General features: G+C 37.6%; 1 protein-coding gene across 1 annotated transcript in view; it reads left to right on the top strand.

Annotated features, from left to right (window-relative positions):
• EDC4 (enhancer of mRNA decapping 4) overlaps positions 1 to 22928 on the top strand; it is a 2017057-nt gene that overhangs the window by 505115 nt on the left and 1489014 nt on the right. The window contains exon 8 of the mRNA XM_044082055.1: positions 21688 to 21797. Within this exon, the coding sequence (XP_043937990.1) occupies positions 21688 to 21797 (110 nt within the window). The remainder of the gene's footprint in view (positions 1 to 21687; positions 21798 to 22928) is intronic.

The raw sequence follows: 22928 nt of genomic DNA, 5'->3' as shown, positions 1-22928 counted from the left end.
AGAGGATATACTGCCAATAGGGGGGTAGACTGGATGACTGGAGAAGAAAGGTAAGTGAATATAATTGGAGCAACTAGAAACAGGTTAGATTATGGGAGTAATTATTGGAAAGAGAATACTGAGTTGGGAAGAAATAAGTGTGAATTATTTTCTTGGAAGGGGCCTTTATGTGCAGTAGGAGGCACTGAAAAAAGATGAGCAGGATGAAATGGGTGGAACAGAGAGTAAGGAATGGCTGAATCTAACAAAATGGGTAACAGAAAGGAGCATAGGTTAGAAAGGGGAGGAATTTCTAGGTTGTATAAGGCAATTCAATAGAGGACATAGGGAATAGGTATACCAAGGGGAATAATGGAGAAATATACTTACTAGTGTTTTAACATGGAAAGCATGGTTGGGCATTCGTACAGTACCTAAAGCAGCAGTAAAGATCTTGAGATTTTGCACATTTGTGGAAATGTCCCCATAAATAGTTTTATATGCCAGCAAGAATAGGAACAATGTCCCCAGTGGCCCAAAGCTTCTTCTGGAGGTGTAGTAGGGATCAAAGTGCAGATCTGAATTATGTTTTTGGGAAAGCTTCACAGAATTCAAGGCTGAATTGTAAGGTTTAAAGGAAAGCTGATGGATAGCAGTCAGGGATCACAGAAGGATGGTTTGCTGTTGGGGTACAACTTGGAAGATGAGCTAGGCAGGGGCACAAGGACATTTCTCAGGATAGTAATGTTCATGGCAAAGAAGGTGATAACTAAAAATGGAGAAATAATAGTAGGCGAAGAATGGAGGAGGTGTGATAGAGTTAGTAAAAAGGCTGAAGAACAAAGGGAGAATTATTAAGCAAAACCATTAAGCAGGGGATGAAATTCAACTGCCATTGGCAGAAGTGGGTGCATAGTTACTGGACAGATTAAAGGAGGAAGATAGGAACACGGTGAACTGAAAATGTACTTGAAAGGGAAAAAAAGGATCTAGGGGTGCATGAAGTGTAAATAGTTTTTGCTGCTTTTAGTTGTTGAAATTTTTTTTCCCTAATTCAAGTTTAATTCATGCCGTCTTGTAAATCTGGCTGCCTCTTAAAGGGTTTAAGACACAAAGAATTGATGGATAATGGAAGTAAAGTGTTTATGGAAAGAATATTTTAACAGGAATGAAAGCATAAACAATCAAAAATTCAAAGGGAGCTCCCTGATCTCAGTGAATGTTCAAAGTTGTTAAAAAGAAGCTGAGGTTAGGAATTCTAAAAGATAATATTTTCTTTTATTGATGTGCTCATTTGGCTGGCAGATGAAACCTTTTTTCATGTAAGCAAATAAAAGAATGCTGTAAAAAACTGCCCTAAATAACTTAAATTACACAAATTTCTCTATGTCAGTGTCAATGTTATTGCAAAATATGAAAATACTCACTGCTAACAAAACCTCTTAACATTTTATAACATGTCATAGCTAATTGTAGGACCCCCCTCTCAATGTTCACCTCAGCCCTTACCTCATAACTAACTAGCATGGAGTCCTTACACATAAAGCCAGACACCATTTTCCAGGAGACTTTAACTGGAAGGTAAGTAAGCTAAATGTTATCTCTCTAGATAAGACTGTATTGACTTCATACTGTATTATATAAGTTAAATTTTGTTAATGAAGATAGCAAGTTTAATATTCACTTTGTTTAATGATCATTAAGAACAAAATATATTTAAATACCAGCAGAAACTGGCATAAAAAGTAACCAAGTACAAATAAAAGCTAGTCTGCATTGAAAACAGGAAGCTAAAAAATATTAATTGTAAGAGAGTTAAGTGCTTTCATCCTTCTCATTCAGGACTTCATCAGAACTTACAACGTAAAACCTTGCACACATTTATACAGGAGTAGCAAACACCTGTAGTAGTCAGGTGATCAGCAGGTAGATGCTTGATAAAAACAGCAATAGATTTAATGGCACAGTGTTACTTATTAAAAAATATACAAATATAAAAATGTGTAAATGCTAAAAAAATATTAGTATGTTAACTTGTGTAGCAAACGCATTTGTTATAGTTTTGCTGTATTTGATTTTATTACAGATGAATTAGAAATATTGTCATGTAAGCCAGCGGAACTGTTGGCATTCAAATCCAAGTGCCACAGAAGTTCCCTGTACTTAAGTTGCATCTCTCAAGCCCCCCCCCCCCCAAGTAGAGACTCTGCCTACTTTTTTGACATTAAAAACAGAAACTCCTTAAAATTAGTGCATACCTCAGTATGTTTTGCTGAAGATACTTTTTTTGATCCGTTCTTTTTATGACATGTAAGTGCTCATATATCCAGCTCTTTAAGGGCCTGTCTGTTTTGTCTGCATAGAATGAATCTCAGGATAAGCTTGTTGTACTCAACTATACTCTTCACTACTTTAGATACTCATTATGCTACTCTTATATGAGATTTAATGAGTCTTTAAAAGATTTTCCTATAAGCCTTATCTACAAATACCAATCAGATAACATTTGGGAGATACCTAATTAGGCCATGTCAAGCATACTTATAGAGATATATATTTACTAACCGTAAACAAGGCCTTTACTTTCAGACTTTAACTAGATATGCTCATTAAAGCTTAGCATACCAGTGTCTTTATTCCTTTCTTACCAGTCTTACCAATATTTATTTTCGGTTTTTACTAAAGTATTTATGTCGCGTCACATTGCGTCACAGCAAGAGGTTCTCCCGTTCGATTATCGGCTGGAGCGCCTTCTGTGTGGAGTCTGCATGTCCTCCCCGCTGTCGAGTGGCGTTCAAAAGACATGTGTGAATGGGCGTGCCTTCGTTGAAGGTTGGGTGTCGGGCTGGCACCTCGGCACTGTAAAAATCTACTGCCAATCATTAGCAGACCAGAGTTCCACTGTAGCGACCCCTAACTGGGAAAAGCCGAAAGAAGAACAGAACTAAAGTATCTATACCTCTATCAAGACTACAGATTCCCCAGAGGATGATGCTACTAACTATCCTTAAGTTCTTGCTGTCATACATTTAGCATGACATTTAAGTAATGTAAATATTACTAGAAGAACACGTCAGGGGACAACTTCACTTAGCTGATATTAACTTAAAGGAGTTGGCTTGCACAGTTCGTAGCTACTGTTTGTCTACGTTTGGAGTAATTTGGGTACTTTTGCACTTTTTCTGCTACCTGCTTTACTCAAATTACCCATACTCAAACTATCTCACAATGTTCATTCAGTAACTTCATACCTTTTCAGAGGGATGGGTGGATGTTCTTCATGTTTCTCTGTTGCAGTCATCACATTTGGGTTATCTGCTTGCAGTAGCCCTCACTTGGCCTGATTGTCAATGTCTTGGGTCCTGTGTCGGTTGCTGTCTCATCTTCCATGACGTCAGGTAGTCAGGGGTATAAAGCATGCAGCCGACGCCATTACATCATTCTTTCTTGCCATGCAGTGCCCGAAGCAGAAGCAGTTCGCAAGTGCCGGTCGGCCGACCCCTGAAATTTTCGTTTTCGAGTTTCAGATCCGAAGTCTTCAACTAAGCTAAGTACCCCATTGGGGAACCTTTTTCTTCTCTAAACCGATGTCAGTAAAAGTTAACAATTGTATTTCTTGTGGAAAGCAAATACCTCTTAAAGATTTTCATTCGTACTACATTCCTTGCTTAGCCCAGACCACGACGTTCCTCACTGTCAGTTTTGTGCCTTATTCAAACCTCGTACTATTCATCGTCTGTTCATTTATGCATCTAAATATTTTGGTACTCGGTTCAATTATCCAGTAATGGCTTCGGTAAGCCACCCGACTACCGACATTCCAAAAAAACACAAAGATAATGACAAAGACAGACCACACATGTCCAAAGCTGCCAACGATGCTTCTCTTAAGCTAGTCGCCAGTTCGCCAGTACTCAGTGAGGCACTTTTGCAGCCCTTGATACCCACTACTTCAGATTCGCAGGCCTCTACTGAGACCCATTCGGAGTTCGACATGCCACGAGAAGCTTCGACTGTGGAACCTGTGGATGTCTCTATCTTGGATGAGTCCGGAGCCGCTGTGCAGGCACCAGCTTCTGAGGGTGTATTCAGTCCTACTGACATGCTTATTAAACCAATGCCATCTTCTTCTTTAAGGCGTAAAACTCGATCCATGCCTAGAAAACCGACGCCCAGACCGCATGGTCAGGCCCCTATGCCTAAAAAACAAATAAGAATGGCTGAAGACCTTATTACTCTATTCAGAGGAAGCCACCCTTCCCCCTCTAAGAGACTTAGGACTGATTTTCCTTCTGATTCTTCTGATCAGGACTCTGAAATTTCTGTTTTCTCTGATGACCAGGATTTGTCCTTATCTACCTATGAGGATTCTGATGCAGAGGACTCCATTCCCTCTGCTTCCCCTCCAGAGGATTTCTCTTTTGGTGAAACCTTGCAGACACTTAGGGAGCATTTTCGCTAGGAAAGCCAGGATTACTCTGACTCCAAAAAGAGTCTTAGAAAATTCTTACTCCTGCCTCAACACAGGCCTTTAGCTATCCCTCCTGTATTGGACATTGTAGATGATGCCTTCTCGGAATCTAGCCTGGCCCCTGATTCTTTACTTCCTGCTCCCAGAAAACCTGATAGGTATTACATGGTACCTGACTCTCACAAGTTCCTCTTTAAAAATCCTACTGCGGATCCTGAGACCATTTCACAGGGACCCAAGGGCATTAAGGCTACTACTGCCAAAAATCCTACCCCCTCTGTTAGAGATTCCAGGGTGCTGGATAGATGGTGTAAGAAGGTATACACTTTTGCAACCTTGTCCATTAGGGCCTTAAACTGCCAGTTTCATATGTTAAAGTATCAGCAGCATATTATTGGATTGCTTAAACAGAAAATGATGTTGATTCCTGACTGTGCTGAAAATAAGGATTTACAGGATTTAATGCATTCTGCTGAATAAGTTGGAAAACTTACTTTACAATGTGGTTTTGATTCATTAGAGGCATCTTGCAGGGCTACTGTCACTGGGTCTGTACTTAGAAGCATACTTGGCTTAAGGAGCAATCTTTGCCAGATCATGTTAAAGCTAAATTACTGGATGCTCCCTTAAACCAAGACCGCTTGTTAGGCAACAAAGCAGAAGAAGTACTTAAAAAGATGTAGGAAAAAGCTAAATCTATGCAAACTGTTAAAGATTTTCTGCAAGTACATCCTCCCAGATTTAGTAGGCATTGGCCCTCTAAGAATTGGTCCTTTCCTGCCTCTTCCAGGCCTTCTCAGTCCAAACCCAGAGCCAACAGAACACCCAGGCTTCAGTCCCAAGGTACTCACATGCTTAAGCAGTGGGGGGCACGCACTTCCAAAGCAGGGAGTAGTAAGACTCCCCCCCCCCCCCCCATGGTAAACTGTCTCAAGGACTTAACTTTAAACCTTCCAAACCCTGCTCAACTGACTGTTCCTTTAGGGGGAAAGATTGCCCTTCATGCAAGAAATTGGGAACTCATTACCCAGGACAAATGGGATTTAAATATAGTTTCTCAAGGATACAGATTCCACTTCCACTCCTTACCAACACCAAACGGTTGGCCAGACCTACCCCCAAGTCAGTGGGCAGAGGCTCAAAAGCAAGTTCTCTCTCTTTTAAGCATCAGGGCTATTCAACCTGTCCCAGAAGAAGAATGGGGACAAGGTTTCTACTTAAGACATTTTCTGGTACCCAGAAAAGACGATTCCTGGTGTCCTATCCTGGACCTGTGTATCCTAAACACATTTTTGGTAATCCCAAAATTTAAGATGCTAACTCTTCATCAGCTGCTTCCTATGCTAGGCAAAGATGCCTGGTTGGCAACACTGGATTTAAAGGAAGCCTACCTGCACATCCCAATAAGGGAATCTTGCAGAAGATACCTACGCTTCAAAGCAGGCTACATGCACTATCAGTTCTCTGCACTGCCCTTTGGCTTATCTACTGCATCCAGGGTATTCACAAAGTGCCTAGCTCCAGTCATTGCATTTTGCAGGCAAAGAAATATTCAAATATACCCATACCTGGACGATAGCCTAATTCAGGCAGAAAGCCAGGACATACTATTAAATCATCTGGCATTTGTAAAGAAATTGCTAACGTCTCTGGGGTGCACCATAAATGAAAAGAAATCACATCGTGTACCCTGCCAACAAATTGTATTCTTGGGAGCAAGCTTGAATACAACTTCCCAGATGGCCTACCTCACGCCAGAGAAACAAATTCAGTTGACAGTCTACTTCAGACTAATGGCCACCAAGACCCAGCTGTCTGCAAGGAAAATACTGCAAGCCCTGGGGTTCATGGCCTCTTGCATTCTACTAATTCCATATGCAAGACTGCAAACCCTCTTTGCACTCTCTCCTCTAACTCAAATATACTAACCAAACCCCCAAACTCTCTAACGATAGCTCACCTTAACATCCGCAGTATTAAAAATAAAATTGCCCCCCCTTCATGCACTACTTGATGTACACTCATTCGACATCCTTTGCTTGACTGAAACCTGGCTTAAACCAGTAATTCAGGACAAAGAGATTATTCCCCCTGGCTACAAAATCCATCGACTTGACCGCACTATAAAAAAAGTTGGTGGGGTAGCAATCCTCTATAAATCAGGGATGCAAATCACTACCTTACAGGATAAACCTCCCTCTGAAAGTAATGCTGAAATCCTTATATCCAAACTCCAAATTAATGCCTACAAATCCATCTATATAATCTGCATATACCTGCCCCCAGGCAACAACAGTAGTACCTTAAAAGAAATCCTTAGCTGGCTGGCCATACACTTTCCACAAGAAACAATAGTCCTTGGAGATGTCAGTATAGACTGGAATACCTGCTCTTCAGCTGACCCTTCCACCCTCTTAAATCTTCATGGTTTTTCACAAACTATTCTCTCCCCTACCAGAACAAATAAACCTAGCAACAAAGAAAGCATTTTAGACTGGATTCTGATAAATAGCCACCACCAAACATATACAGCAGGTACACTGCCTGATGATATAAGTGACCATGCCCTTACTTACCTAATTAGACATAAAACTGATACCCCTAATGTAACAAAATACAAACTGGTTAGAACAAGCAAAACTTTTAACCCTGATTAGATTTGAAGCAGAACTTGGGTCCTGCAATTGGTCTCCTCTTAAACACCTCCCACTGGGTGATGCCGTGACATATTTTAACTCTAAATTCTTATCTATTCTTGACACACATGCTCCCACTAGGTCCATCAGACTTTCTTCAAAAGCCACCCCTTGGCTAACAAAGGACACAAGGCAAAAGATTATTTTGAAAAATAAACTCTGTTCCAAATACCGCAGTACTAAAGATCCCACTGACCAACTCAACTTTAGACAAATAAGAAACATTACAAAGAAAGCGGTAATTCTGGATAAAAGAAACTACTACTGCCATTTGCAACAGGCTAACCTGCATAATCCACAAAAGTTCTGGGCAGGAATAAATAATCTCATGAAGCCTGGCCAATCGGACACTCCAAGCCCAGCAGGCACCTCCCAAGATAACCCTAAACAGACTGCCAATTCCTTTAATACCTTCTCTACTGAAACTGTCCAGTCTCTTTCCAATCAACTCTCCCCTGATATCTCCTGTCTTTCCTCCTCCTCTAACACTTCCATTCCCACATTTCAACTTCAACCTGTTCCCTCTGCACTCATTCGTTCTCTGCTACATAAACTTAAGCCATCCTCTCCATCTGCTGACCATCTACCTGCTGTGTATCTAAAAGTTGCTGCTAATGCATTAACCTATCCCCATCACCATCCTGATTAACAGAACCATTGAAGAAGGCTACATTCCTTCTCTCTGGAAAATATCTCATATTATTCCCCTTCATAAAGGTAGAAAGTCACCTGAACTCTCTAACTACCGACCCATAGCCTTGCTCTCTCCTCTTGCTAAAATCATGGAAAAATGTGTCCAGAAGCAACTTCTGAAACACCTGTTAACCAACAATCTGCTAGCTAATTGTCAACACGGCTTTAGACCCTACCATAGCACCACCTCTGCCCTCCTCTCCTTCACAGACTGCATCAATAAAAATAGGAACAATAATACCCTTAGCTCTGCTATATTTATTGATCTATCCAAAGCCTTTGATATGGTCAGTCATGAAATACTGTTAAACTTACTTAAATCATTTGCACTAGACACAAGCTCAATTAAATGGTTCCACTCTTACCTGCACAACAGAAAACAGGCAGTGCGGTGGCAAAACAACTTATCCAACCACCTCCCCATTACTCTTGGAGTCCCCCAAGTCTCAATTCTTGGCCCTCTCCTCTTTTCAATTTTCATTAATGATCTTCATACTCATATTTCTCCTGCCACCTGTATACAATATGCAGATGATTCTACTTTAATCTGTTGTGCCTCATCCCCCCCTCTGTTCTGCATTCTCTCACCCAAAAGACTTTTGAAACCGTAGAGATTTGGTTCCTCAAACGATGCTTAATTTTGAACCCCAAAAAAAACAAAACAAATTATTACTCTTCTCACCAACCCGAAAATCCTTTCCACTGAATTTCTGTGTCACATCAAATAATGGCACAAACATATCACCCGATCTAACTACCAAACTCCTCGGAGTTGAAATAGACAACAATCTGACCTTTGACACACATCAGCAATACTATAAAATTAGTTAACAGAAAACTAGGCTCCCTCTATAGAATTAAACCATTCCTTACTCCACTTGCCAGAACTTCCATTGCTCAGACCCATCTTATTTCCACTCTCCTGTATGCCTCTCCTATTTACACTTCAGTGTCCAAAGCTAACCTCAGCAAACTGTGTGCTGCCTACAATATTGCCGGATTTGCCACTAATTCTATTTTTAGAACTCATCACTGCCAAAACTTAAGGAAACTACGATGGCTCGAACTACAAAACCAAATTCTGTTTCACCAGATCTCCTTAGCCCACAAAATCCTTTACAAACCCACAAACACCCCCATTCTCACTTCACTTATCACTCCTTACTGCAATCTTAAAAGCCTTCTTTCCTCCGACAAACTACTTATATCCACTAGTAAACCCAATAACTCAGCTGGCAAATCCGTGTTCTCCAACACTGTAGGAAAAACCTGGAACACTCTTCCTCACAATCTCACAGCAATCTCCTCTCTTCCCTGCTTCAAATCCCAACTCAAAGCACACCTCAAAACCCACTGGCTCTGCCCCTGTAGCAACCCTGACTAGTCTACCTTGGATATCTAGGTACTCTGAACTTTTCTGCTGCAAAGAAGTAGCTTTCCTTGTGTATCTAGGTACTCACAAAGTTTTTTTTTTAGCTTTAAGAAACTCTTAACAAAATACACTCTATTTCTCAACTTCTGCTTTCTACTTAATATCTAATGATTTTTTTGATGTATATATTATAACTATGCTTAATTTTTTTACCTGTTATTACAAATGCTTGCATGTGGAGCTTTTTTCCCTGGGCCTCTGCTGAAAATGGACATATATCCAGTTGGACTAGCCCGGTCAACAAATCTAAAAAAAAAAAAATATGAGGAAACTACAGTGCTATCTAAAAAGCCTATGGTGTCAACATTCTCAGGATCTAGAATCAATGATTCCTATCATACCTCATCTGCAGATAGAGTTCCTTTGGTGGGCAGAGGCCTGCCACCAAAACAAGGGACTGCCATTCACTCTACCCCCTGCCATCCAAACCCTAACAACAGACACATCAGACTATGCATGGGGAGCTCACTTGGCAGGACAGTGCATTCAAGGCAAATAGAACTCAAATCAAATGCATTTGCATATCAATCAAAAAGAAATAGCTGTACAGAATGCTCTGACAGCCTTCAAGGACCACATTCTTCTAGGACAATTATTGGTAAAGATGGACAACACCACTGTTATGTGGTGCATAAACAAGCAGGGGGGAACCCACTCATACCCTCTCTGTAGACTAGCCATGGCTCTGTGGAACACGGCCTTAAGCTACCAAGTGCACCTACAGGCTCAGTTCCTGCCAGGAAAGCTAAATACACTGGCAGACGACCTAAACAGAAATCTCATGGACCCACATGAGTGGAAACTGGAACCAAAGATATTCAACATGTTGAGAAACAAATGGGGGAGCCCAGAGATGGACCTATTTGCCTCCCCCAAGAACTACCAGTTGGACAAATTCTGCACAAGGACTCCCCACAAACAAGCTTGCAAAGTGGGTGCTCTGTCCTTCACCTGGAAAAACCTATCAGTTTATGCCTTTCCCCCTCTGCCTCTCCTTTCCAAGGTACTACTAAAGATCAAACAGGACAAACCAAGGACAATATTGATTGCACCAGACTGGCCACGCTAACATTGGTAACCCCTTTTATACAGTGTGTCACTGCTGGCACTATGGCACCTGCCTCAGACCCCTGCCCTGTTGTCCCAGCAGGGTGGCCAGATTCTGCACCCACAACTTCAAACCCTGAACCTGGCAGCCTGGCTTAATTACCTGATCTCTCCCTTACCATCCCTCATTAAGCAAGTGATGGATGTCATCCTGGAGGCAAGAAGGCCTAGTACTAGAAAATCCTATGCTGAAAAATGGAAACAATTCTGTTCCTGGAGCCAAACTCAGGGGATGGGCACAGCAGCTTCCAATTTACCCCATAGTCTTCAATACTTAACGGAGATGCTTCACTAGGGCCTTTCCTTTTCCTCCATCAAAACTCATGCCTCAGCCATTTCAGCTCATTACAATACAGAACCACCCCTCTTATCTCATCCACTGCTGAAGCAATTTCTCAGAGGGGGCAAAAACTTAAGACCACCCAGGAGAGCCCCTACTCCAGCCTGGGACCTTAACTTTGTATTGGAAAAGCTCACTCTACCTCCCTTTGAGCCAGCTGCAAATGCAGAGTTGAAATTCCTTTCTTGGAAAACAGCCTTCCTTCTAGCCATCACTTCAGCAAGAAGGGTGTCTGAATTATAGGCCCTCATGGCAGTGAAGCCTTTCATTATATCTCATGCTGACAAGGTGTCCCTTAGGACCAATCCCTCCTTGAAGCCCAAGGTGGCATCCAGTGTGGCCCTTAATCAGTCCATTCATTTGCCAACCTTCTTTTCTAATCCACAGAACAAAGGGGAATGAATACTGCACTCCTCGGACGTGCACAGACAACTTAGATTTTACTTGGACAGGACTAAGCCTTTCAGGAAATATGAACTGCTGCTGGTTGCATTTGCTGCAGGGGCAGATGGGGAAGGCCATTTCAAAGCAAAGCATTTCTAAGTGGATAGGCCATTGCATTAATTTCTGCTATAATCATCATGGAAAACCTACCCCACAGGGGATAAGACCACATTCAATCAGGGCTGAATCTACCTCTACAGCCTTTCTCAGAGGTGTCCCTACCAGGGACATCCTAGAAGCTGCTACCTGGAGTTCTATACATACCTTCACCAAGCATTACTACTTGCCAGTTTTTTTCTAAATCCCAAGCTGGATTTGCCACTGCAGTCTTGCAGGGCCTTATACCTAATGCTATCTTATTACCTCCTCCCATCCTTAGCTTTGGGAATCTACCCAAATGTGATGACTGCAACAGTGAAACATGAAGAACATAGTGCAGTTTTACACTTACCATAAATGTTGATGTTCGAGTGTATTCACTGTTGCAGTCCTGGTTACCCTCCCTCCAGCTCCCTGACTTCAATTGACTATATCTCTATACTTGTTTACTGTGCTTAAAGCTTTTTGGTGTATTTGCTTTTTTGTTGGAGGTGTAACCTTGTATATAATTGCTTCCCATTATGGGGGCACCTGACATCTGGGGCAAGAAAAACTGATGTAACTGTGTCGGCTGCATGCTTTATACCCCTGACTACCTGATGTCATGGAAGATGAGACAGCAACCAACTGACTCAGGACCCAAGACTTTGATAATCAGGCCGACTGAGGGCTACTGCAAGCAGATAACCCAAATGTGATGACTGCAACATTGAATACACTCGAACATCTACATTTATGGTAAGTGTGTACACAACTGTACTTTAGGCACCTTTATAGGGATAAGGCGATTAGAAGTCACCCCATTCAAAGTATTCTCTGCCATAACAACCCTAATTTTATACCTTCAAGTATACTGTTATCTTGTAACAGCACACTTTACAACATTTTCAGATTATGTAAATGTTTACAGTAGATTCATAGAACATTAAGGGGCTATCAGACAAAAAGAAATCTTATCATGCATCTTACACTTCAAAATAAATCTACTATGACCTTTCAAAATAAATCTACTATGACCTTTCTATAAGAGACGCATATGGTCAGTCAACTTTGGGACAGTGAGAGAAAAAGGAAATGGTGAAACAAATATTTTCTGCAGGTTATAATTCGTCTTCTAGGGGGAGTAGCTATCATTGTTAATAAACTATTTCAAGGAGAGGATCACTTCCACCAAAAGTGGTCCTAATGGAAGATGGGTTTTGTTTACCAGTAACTATCCTGCCTTAAGTAAGCCATTACTCTTTGTTAATCTACACAGCCCTTGCTCGGGTCAACATCTTTTTATTTATGATATTTTCAACATTTTAGTTAATTATCCGAATCATCTTTATATTTTAGGAGGGGAGTGGAATGCTTTGCTTAGTCCTGATAGGGATAGGTCACATAAAGAATCTAGACAATCTCAATATAACTGCTATGGCCCTAGAAGAATTACAAAGTACCTTTGATCTATTATACCCTTATACAAAATTTCAGCATGATGACTTTATACTTAGATTTACATTTTTCTTAGCCACACACAAAACCTGGTCAAGAATAGACGCCTTTTTAATTTCCCAATCTTTCACTTCTTATACAGTTAATTATAATGTTTCCCCTAGAACCATTTCAGTCCATTCCAAAATTAACATCTCTATTAACACCTCCTCCTCTAACCAAAGATCTTCCCATTTCAGCAATTGGACTCTAAACCCTAATGTCATTCAAGTGCAAGAGGTTACACAAGAAATAAATGCCATCCTTGCCCAACTGAGTATTGACCTCATCTTTAGTCAAATCCCTCATGATGTGCAATGGGCAGCTGCTAAAGCGGTTATAAGAGGTCTTATTATTCAATAGTCCTCGTGGCTTAAGAAAAAACACAACCTTAAACTAGAGAACCAAATCAAAGACATAGAAATAGAACTTCAATATAAATACACAACTGAACTAGAGGATACAGTGACAGACTTGCAAAAGCAATTGCAAAAGTTATACCTAGAAAATTTCTCCTTTGTAGAGATGAGATCGCTATATAGATATTCAGAATGGGCACAAATTCCCTCTAAAACTCTGGCTAGACTAATTAATATTAAAAATGGACCTTCAATCAAAGAAATTAAACACAAAGGCATAGTAAAGTATAAAGGTCAAGACATTTTAAATACATTTGAAGATATTTACAAAAACTTATATAACTTATCAAACCCTCCACTTACAAACATAATGGAAGAGTTTCTGCATAATCTAAAATTTCTACAAATTACTGATTATCAAAAGAAACTTATGAAATCACCCCTACACTTTGAAGAAATCAAAATAGCAATTAATAAAATTAGATCAGGTAAATCTCTGGGACCTGATAGCTACACGGCGGAGTTCTGCAAAAAATGTTCTGAACCTGTTGCTAAAATTCTACTGAGGGTATTTAACTACATAATTCAGTATGGCATAACTGATAGATATCTTAACAACTCAAAAACCATTCTAATCCTTAAACCAAACTCAGACTCATTAGACCTAGCCAGTTGTAGACCCATTGCCCTTATAAATGTTGATCTTAAGATTCTAGCCCATGTCTTAGCTAATAGGCTAAAAAACATTCTTCCTTCTATAATCTCGCAAGAACAAATGGGATTTATGCAGAATAGGCAAACCTCCGATAACGCCCTTCTTTTAGATACCATCATTAGACTCCTAGATTGACATCCGAGATACGTCCTTACGGCTGATGCAAGCAAAGCATTTGAGAGAGTAAGCCTAGCTTTCCTGTTTAATGTTCTACCCTCTTTTGGCTTCCCGCAAGAATTCATAAAAATAATTAAAGTACTTTACATGGAAGCCTCTACTACTATTCAAGTCAATGAATGCCTTTCTAACCCTATTCCTATCTCTAACAGTACAAGGCAGGGTGGCCCCCTATCGCCCTACCTTTTTAATTTATATTTAGAACCTTTGTTCCTTTACATATCCCAAAAAACCTTCCATCATATCCCTAAAGTATCAAATATAAAGTTCATATATTCTTCTTTTGCAGATTATTTAAATTTATATTTTGAACTCCGTGATATTGACTTACCAAAACTACTCGGTGCCTTAGACCTGTACTCGGCTATGTCAGATTACAAACTAAATCAGAATAAATCTTATATTTTCCTCATAAATCCCTTAGGACATAAAGAATTATACTTTCCTGATAGTGAGATCATAACCAAATAAAATACTTAGGAATAACTTTCACTCCTAACTTCAATGAAATCCTTAAGAACAACCTACTAAATACATGATGAAAAATTGAAAATGATATTAGTAGATGGGGAAATATCAATATGTTTCGACTATCAAGAGCTAGTGTGGTCAAAATGAATATCTTACCAAGAATTCTTTTTCACCTATATGCCACTTTCTCTGTCATTCCACAAAAATTCTTCAAAAATGTAGAGAAAGTCATATCTAAATTCTTGTGGCATCCTGAATCGGTTAGAATTAAATATGAAAAACTTTCCTTGCCAAAGGACAAAAGAGGTTTGAGATGACGCAACTTTAAGCTCTACTATAATGTATCCACCTCCTTTAGGTTGATCCAAATAGTAAACTTTGATCCCAAGTCAAAGTGCTGGACGCCCACTGGTTAAAGTATGGTATGATCAATTTAAATCCCTAGATATTAACCCCAAGTCCCATCCTTTTCTGAACCTAAATCAAAACGACTCTTATATTAGGAAACTTCAGCCATTGCTTAAGCATATGATTTCTACGGTCTAAAATTTGTTCATATCTATACAATTACTTAATGCCCTTGCCCTTATACAACCGATCCACTTAAATCCTAACTTATCAATTAACAATCAACCAGTAAACCTATCTAAATTCCCTCTTATAAAGGACCTTACAGTGTGGGATTTACACTAATGCCAGGAAACCAATATAACATAATTATGGGAGAAACTTGGACTCCCTAAGAATTACGCCACTATCCTCACCCATATCCTTTATTTAATTAAAGTCAAGGTGTCCCTTGCCAAAATAGACCATCAAGAAATCAGCCTATTTACTTTAATAAAGATGGAACAATCTCTAATACTTATAAACTAATAACAAGCATAAAAGCTCAGAGCTCACTTTTATTCTCAACTTGTTGGCAAAGTAAAAGCCAGCTAATTTCAGATGAAAATAAAAAATTGACCATAGAAAATACTGTTAAACTTATTCCCCTCAAACATCTGTTATACGTTCCAGTCATGGTCAATAACAATGCTTATTACACGCCATCAATTCTTCATAAGTTTAATCCTAAATTTTCAGCAGAATGTCCATATTGCCCAAATCAAATAAGCAGATACCTTTCATTTTTTGGGGGAATGTAAAAAAGTGCATAATTTATGGTGCCCACTAAGAGTAAGATTAGAAGATGGGATATGAAAATCCTACACACCTTTTCATGGGAAACAGCTATATTACATATTGTCTCACCCAAATATCCCCAAATTATAAAACATATTCTTATCTCTGTCTGCTCCCTTGTTAAATTTTACATCACCAAAAAAATGGACTGATCAATCCTCAATCTCATGGGATGTTTTTCCACCTTAGCTGTAAAGTACATATCTTCCCACAAGTTGGCGTGCATAAATGCTAAACATAAACAGTACTATCATAAATATTGGGGGCTATTGCTATACTTAATCCTCAAGAAGTAATACATGATATTACCTCAACCCTCCCCACTTGTTTTTACTCTTAACTTGTTAGAAACGAACCAGTCTATATCTCTCACTGTCCCAAACTAAAATTATAGCTATAATTATAAATATACATACATTATATCAGGTTGCTGCTTGGATCACAGAATCTTACTCCACACATTTTTCTCTGATATGCTCCTTCTATTAATTCCTCTTCCCTAAATTGCAAAAGTGTTTTCTCTTTTTCATTTCTTTGTTAGTAAGTTTTAAAGTTGTTAATGCTGTCTGTGGTGACTTCTATCTTAAATATGTATATAGTTATAGGTTTTATGTATTGTAAATGCAAGCTTTATATTGTCATTATTTTATCCTGTGTTATTGTATCGTAAACTTCAATAAAAATATTTTGACAAAAGAAAAGGATAAACTTGTTGCATTTGTACTTGCCAGAATGGTTTTGGAGGATTAAGGGGGCAACCTCTTAATTTTTAAAAAAAAAACTGTCGTTCTATCAAAATTTGGGCTTCCATTTTTTTTAAAGCAATTCTTGATAATCATTAGGAAAAAAAATGGTTATTTATTTTTTTTTTAAGATTTACAAAACATAAAACCCCTAGAATGGGGTTTTCCCCTTTTTTTTTTCATTTTTTTTTTTTAAATTCTTACTGATCCCCTTTTTTAAAAACAAAATTTTACATTTTCAAAAAAATTTAAGGAAAACCCTTTTGAATTTGGGAAATACCTTTAAGGGGGAAATTTTTATCCCCATTTTAAAATTAATTATATTTTTGGGGGGAGCCCCTTGGGTATAAAAAAAGTTTTTTTGTTTTTGTCCTTTTTTTCTTAAATATTTCTGTTTCATTTTGAAATTTTAAATTTGGGCCCTTTAGCCATAAAAAATTCTTATAAAAAAATTCTTTTATCAAAAAATTTTTTTTTTTTTAATATTATAATGCCCCTTTTTCCTGATGGTTATCTTGTATTTATATCTTTTAAATTTCAGATTTTTTAATCGTCCCAAATAATTTGTTAAAATTTCAATTTTAACCCAATTTGGGAAAAAAAATAACAAACGTCTTACAGTTAATTTTGTAAGTTTAAAATTTTGGCCTTGCCCGAAAAAAAAAATTATTCCCTAGAAAAAATTTTGGCCCAACCTAAATTGTTTTTAAATTTTTAAAGTTTTTTTTTTTTAAAATTTTCATTAAATTTGATACACAAAGAAATTTCCTTTTTGGTTTTTTGGTTTCTCTGTTTTACATTATGGTCTTAAATCCCTATTAAGAGATTTTTTTTGGAAAGGGAAAAAATTAACCCCCCTTTAAAATTTTTTTATATAAAAACGAGTTACTAAATATTTAAAACTTTTACCTTTATTTGACCCGCCTGCAATTCTTAAAAAAAAACATCTGTTAGGGAAAAAAATAAAAAAAAAATGCCTGCTTTTTGCCCCCTTCTTTGGGCCCAAAAAAGCTTTAGCTTCTTGGGGGGATCAAACAAATTGGGCCCCGATTGGCTTTTGCCCCCTTTCCTTTCAAAAGCTTCCCAAAACGAGTTACCCTCCTTTTCAAGTTTCTTTCCCCACAACTAATTTTGGGGCTTCCCCACCAAAACAAAGATTGCCAATCCTTTTTTACCCATTAACCCCCCAAAAAATTTCAAATCCAATTGGTCTGGTAAATTCCCCCCATAACATCTATTCCCCCGACTGTTTCCCTTTTAATCATTTTGCTTTTTTTTTATTTTTTTAAAAAATTTTTTTTTAAAATTTCTTTGGTTTCAAAAATATTTTTATATCTTTTGGGATTTTAATTTTTTTTGCTCGGTTTTTTTCCTTGTCATTGGCTGTTTTGGTTATGTTTGTTCCTTCCCCCGGGTAAAATTTTAAAACCTAGGTTTTTTTTTTTTGGTTTTAGGCCTTTTTAAAAAAAATTTTTTTTTTTTATTTCTTTTTGAATTGTTTTGCCTTTTTCATGTAATTTAAGGGAAAAGGTTGGTTTAAAATGTTTAATCAAAATAAAATGTTTTAATGACACTTGGTTTTCTTTCCCTAAATCCCTTTTTTTTATTCCCATCCCCCCCTGTAAGGGGAAAAAAACAATTTTTGCATGTTAAAATTTGAAAACTTCCTGCAACCCCAGCTGAAAACAAAAAACTTAAGGTCTTTGGTCCTTTTTTGACCATAAAATTGTAAAAATTCTTTCCCCAGTTATTTGGTACAAATTATCCCTTGACTAACCTCCCCCTTTTACCAAAAAGGGGTTTTATACTCCCATTTTACGGGTTCCCTTCCCAAAATTTTTTAAATCCAATCCTTCTTTTTTTTTCCCGGCCCTTTTATATTAATTAAAAAAATTTTACATTTTCCAAATTTTTTGGCCCACAGTGAAAAAAAAAGTCTGTGCAATTTACAGCTACTAATTCAGTTGCTCTGATAGCAGAAAAACTTCTCCTTAAACAACTCAGACCTGCAGCAGTCCATCCTAAAAGTTCATCTTATTCAGAGTCTAGCTATAGCTACATTCCCTTTATAATCTCATGTACAAATGGGATTCTATGCGAAATGCAAATCACGGAGTAAACCTTCTAGATACTGCCACACAAACAGGAATCCTCGAAAAACAAACCACAATAGAAAAAGTACGAAACCAAACCAAGCACAAGACAAAAAGAGGAACCTTGTTGGCAGAAATCCGCGTATTGATCTACCCTCTTTTGGCTTCCCATGGGAATTCATAAAATAATTAGCGTGCTTTACATGGAAGCCTCTACTACTATTCAAGTCAATGAATGCCTTTCTAACCCTATTCCTATCTCTAACAGTACAAGGCAGGGTGGCCCCCTATCGCCCTACCTTTTTAATTTATATTTAGAACCTTTGTTCCTTTACATATCCCAAAAAAACTTCCATCATATCCCTAAAGTATCAAATATAAAGTTCATATATTCTGCTTTTGCAGATTATTTAAATTTATATTTTGAACTCCGTGATCTTGACTTACCAAAACTACTCAGTGCCATAGACCTGTACTCGGCTATGTCAGATTACAAACTAAATCAGAATAAATCTTATATTTTCCTCATAAATCCCTTAGAACATAAAGAATTATACTTTCCTGATAGTGAGATCATAACCAAATAAAATACTTAGGAATAACTTTCACTCCTAACTTCAATGAAATCCTTAAGAACAACCTACTAAATACATGATGAAAAATTGAAAATGATATTAGTATATGGGGAAATATCAATATGTTTCGACTATCAAGAGCTAGTGTGGTCAAAATGAATATCTTACCAAGAATTCTTTTTCACCTATATGCCACTTTCTCTGTCATTCCACAAAAATTCTTCAAAAATGTAGAGAAAGTCATATCTAAATTCTTGTGGCATCCTGAATCGGTTAGAATTAAATATGAAAAACTTTCCTTGCCAAAGGACAAAAGAGGTTTGAGATGACGCAACTTTAAGCTCTACTATAATGTATCCACCTCCTTTAGGCTGATCCAAATAGTAAACTTTGATCCCAAGTCAAAGTGCTGGACGCCCACTGGTTAAAGTATGGTATGATCAATTTAAATCCCTAGATATTAACCCCAAGTCCCATCCTTTTCTGAACCTAAATCAAAACGACTCTTATATTAGGAAACTTCACCCATTGCTTAAACATATGATTTCTACTATCTAAAATTTGTTCATATCTATACAATTACTTAATGCCCTTGCCCTTATACAACCGATCCACTTAAATCCTAACTTATCAATTAACAATCAACCAGTAAACCTATCTAAATTCTCTCTTATAAAGGACCTTACAGTGTGGGATTTACACTAATGCCAGGAAACCAATATAACATAATTATGGGAGAAACTTGGACTCCCTAAGAATTACGCCACTATCCTCACCCATATCCTTTATTTAATTAAAGTCAAGGTGTCCCTTGCCAAAATAGACCATCAAGAAATCAGCATATTTACTTTAATAAAGATGGAACAATCTCTAATACTTATAAACTAATAACAAGCATAAAAGCTCAGAGCTCACTTTTATTCTCAACTTGTTGGCAAAGTAAAAGCCAGCTAATTTCAGATGAAAATAAAAAATTGACCATAGAAAATACTGTTAAACTTATTCCCCTCAAACGTCTGTTATACGTTCCAGTCATGGTCAATAACAATGCTTATTACACGCCATCAATTCTTCATAAGTTTAATCCTAAATTTTCAGCAGAATGTCCATATTGCCCAAATCAAATAAGCAGATACCTTTCATTTTTTGGGGGAATGTAAAAAAGTGCATAATTTATGGTGCCCACTAAGAGTAAGATTAGAGAAGATGGGATATGAAAAATCCACCTTTTCATGGGAAACAGCTATATTACATATTGTCTCACCCAAATATCCCCAAATTATAAAACATATTCTTATCTCTGTCTGCTCCCTTGTTAAATTTTACATCACCAAAAAAATGGACTGATCAATCCTCAATCTCATGGGATGTTTTTCCACCTTAGCTGTAAAGTACATATCTTCCCACAAGTTGGCATGCATAAATGCTAAACATAAACAGTACTATCATAAATATTGGGGGCTATTGCTATACTTAATCCTCAAGAAGTAATACATGATATTACCTCAACCCTCCCCACTTGTTTTTACTCTTAACTTGTTAGAAACGAACCAGTCTATATCTCTCACTGTCCCAAACTAAAATTATAGCTATAATTATAAATATACATACATTATATCAGGTTGCTAACTTGGATCACAGAATCTTACTCCACACATTTTTTCTCTGATATGCTCCTTCTATTAATTCCTCTTCCCTAAATTGCAAAAGTGTTTTTTCTCTTTTTCATTTCTTTGTTAGTAAGTTTTAAAGTTGTTAATGCTGTCTGTGGTGACTTCTATCTTAAATATGTATATAGTTATAGGTTTTATGTATTGTAAATGCAAGCTTTATATTGTTGTTATTTTATCCTGTTTTATTGTATCGAAAAACTTCAATAAAAATGTTTTTGACAAAAAGAAAAGGATAAGCTTGTTGCATTTGTACTTGCCAGAATGGTTCTGTGGTAGGTACTTAGATGTGGTTATGTGTCAAGCAACTGCTTAATATTCTGTATAAGAAAAAAAAAAAAGTTTGTTCCAGTGCCTGTCTCTAGTCAGAATTTAAGGGCAATGTCCACTTTTTCTTTATAATGTCTTTAATTCTGTCAGCATCAATACAGTTAGGAAAAATCATGGCTTGATTCATATTTGTTTCTAATGATTTGACAGAAAGCATAAAACCCTTACTCTCTAGAATAGGGGCATATTTGCCCATTTTACTTGCTCTCATGTCTTTAAAATTTCTTTGTAATTAAGCTTCACTGTAGTCCCTGTTTCATAATTAACAAATCAGTTTGTACAGTTCTTCAAAAAACAGATCGCCATTAGTAGTAAGCCTGAATAATCTGACCATCTCCATGAACATGACTACTCCAAAGGGGAATATTTCCTTAGCTCCAACTTGTAGCAGCCTTAAAATTGATAGTACTAGTAGCTGGATTGTAGGGTGTGTAGCCCCCGTATGGGGATCATGCAGAAAAACAAGTTTTACTTGTGATGTGATTGTGACCTTTTTTGTCTTGAAAGTCCATTTGCTGTTTCTGATTTCAGAAATGTTACATTGAGCCATTTCCAGCCAGTAAAAAAAGTAAATCAGTATATAAAATAAGAATTGCTGTTTCAGTACTAATATATTTCTTTTTTTTTTGTAGCATATTAGTGAAGGTGCCCTTTCTCCTGATGGTTCAGTCTTAGCTACTGCTAGCTACGATGGCTTTGTGAAATTCTGGCAGATTTATTTGGAAGGTCAAGATCAGCCAAGGTAATTTAAAGTTAACAGTTTAGCAGATTAGTCTAACGTCCACAGTTTGGATTAAAAAAAATAACAAATCTGTGCTGTGACATTTGTTGACATTTTAAGTGGACAGATGTTAAAACCATTTCCTGTGCCTTGCCAGAAGAAGAAGAAAATTATTCCATGGAGACCAGAAACAGTCTTGGCCTAACTCTGAAGAGTTAGTTTCCTACATATTATTATGAAGTTTGTAGTTTTTATTTTTAATGTATTGGTTACATTAAATTTGACTGACAGCAAACGAAGATAATTAGCCTGTATTGTGTGCTTGGGTGCCTGCTGTTCTCTGTTTTACACCTGGCGTTCGTGTGTCGGCTCATCAAAGTCCACTACTTAATGAGCACTTTTTCTTTGAGTTTACAGTGGATATAAAAAATGTACACACCCCCTGTTAAAATGCTAGGTTTTTGTGATATAAAAAAACGAGTTCACAATAAATCATTTCAAAACTTTTCCCACCTTTATTCTGACCTGTAACCTGTACAATTCAGTTGAAAAACAAGCACATCTGTTAGGGGAAAAAATATAAAAAAATAAAAAATGTACAATACGCTGCTTGCATAAGTGTGCACACCCTTAAACTAATACTTTGTTGAAGCACCTTTTGATTTAATTACAGCATTCAGTCTTCTTGGGTAGGAGTCAGTCAACATGGCACAACTTGACTTGGCAATATTTGCCCACTCTTCCTTGCAAAAGCTCTCCAAATCTGTCAGATTGCGAGGCCATCTCTTGTGCACAGCCCTCTTCAGGTTACCCCACAGATTTTCTATTGGATTTAGGTCTGGCTCTGGCTGGGCCATTCCAAAACTTTAAATGTTATGTAGTCCAATCTCACCTTCATTGTTACCCGTGAGTTCGGAACCTCGGCTCCAACTCAGCCATACTTTAGCTCGAAGTCTTCAATTGGCTCATGGCTAAGAGGTGTCCCATCATGCAACAGGTCTATTCCCCAGATCTCGTTTGCCACTCTTTACACTCAGTGGTCTTGCTTTTGGTCGTGGCTAAGTATATTGTTTATAAAATTTTTATAAACTGTTGACTTGTTGTTGCTCAAAAAAAAGCTATTTTCATAGCTCTGTGTGTGTGGTAGTGATG

The sequence above is a fragment of the Protopterus annectens genome, chromosome 8.part1 (assembly GCF_019279795.1).
Source record: "Protopterus annectens isolate FY-2018-M chromosome 8.part1, PAN1.0, whole genome shotgun sequence".
NCBI classification, from domain to species: Eukaryota; Metazoa; Chordata; order Ceratodontiformes; family Protopteridae; genus Protopterus; species Protopterus annectens.
This window is presented reverse-complemented; position numbering and strand designations above follow the sequence as displayed.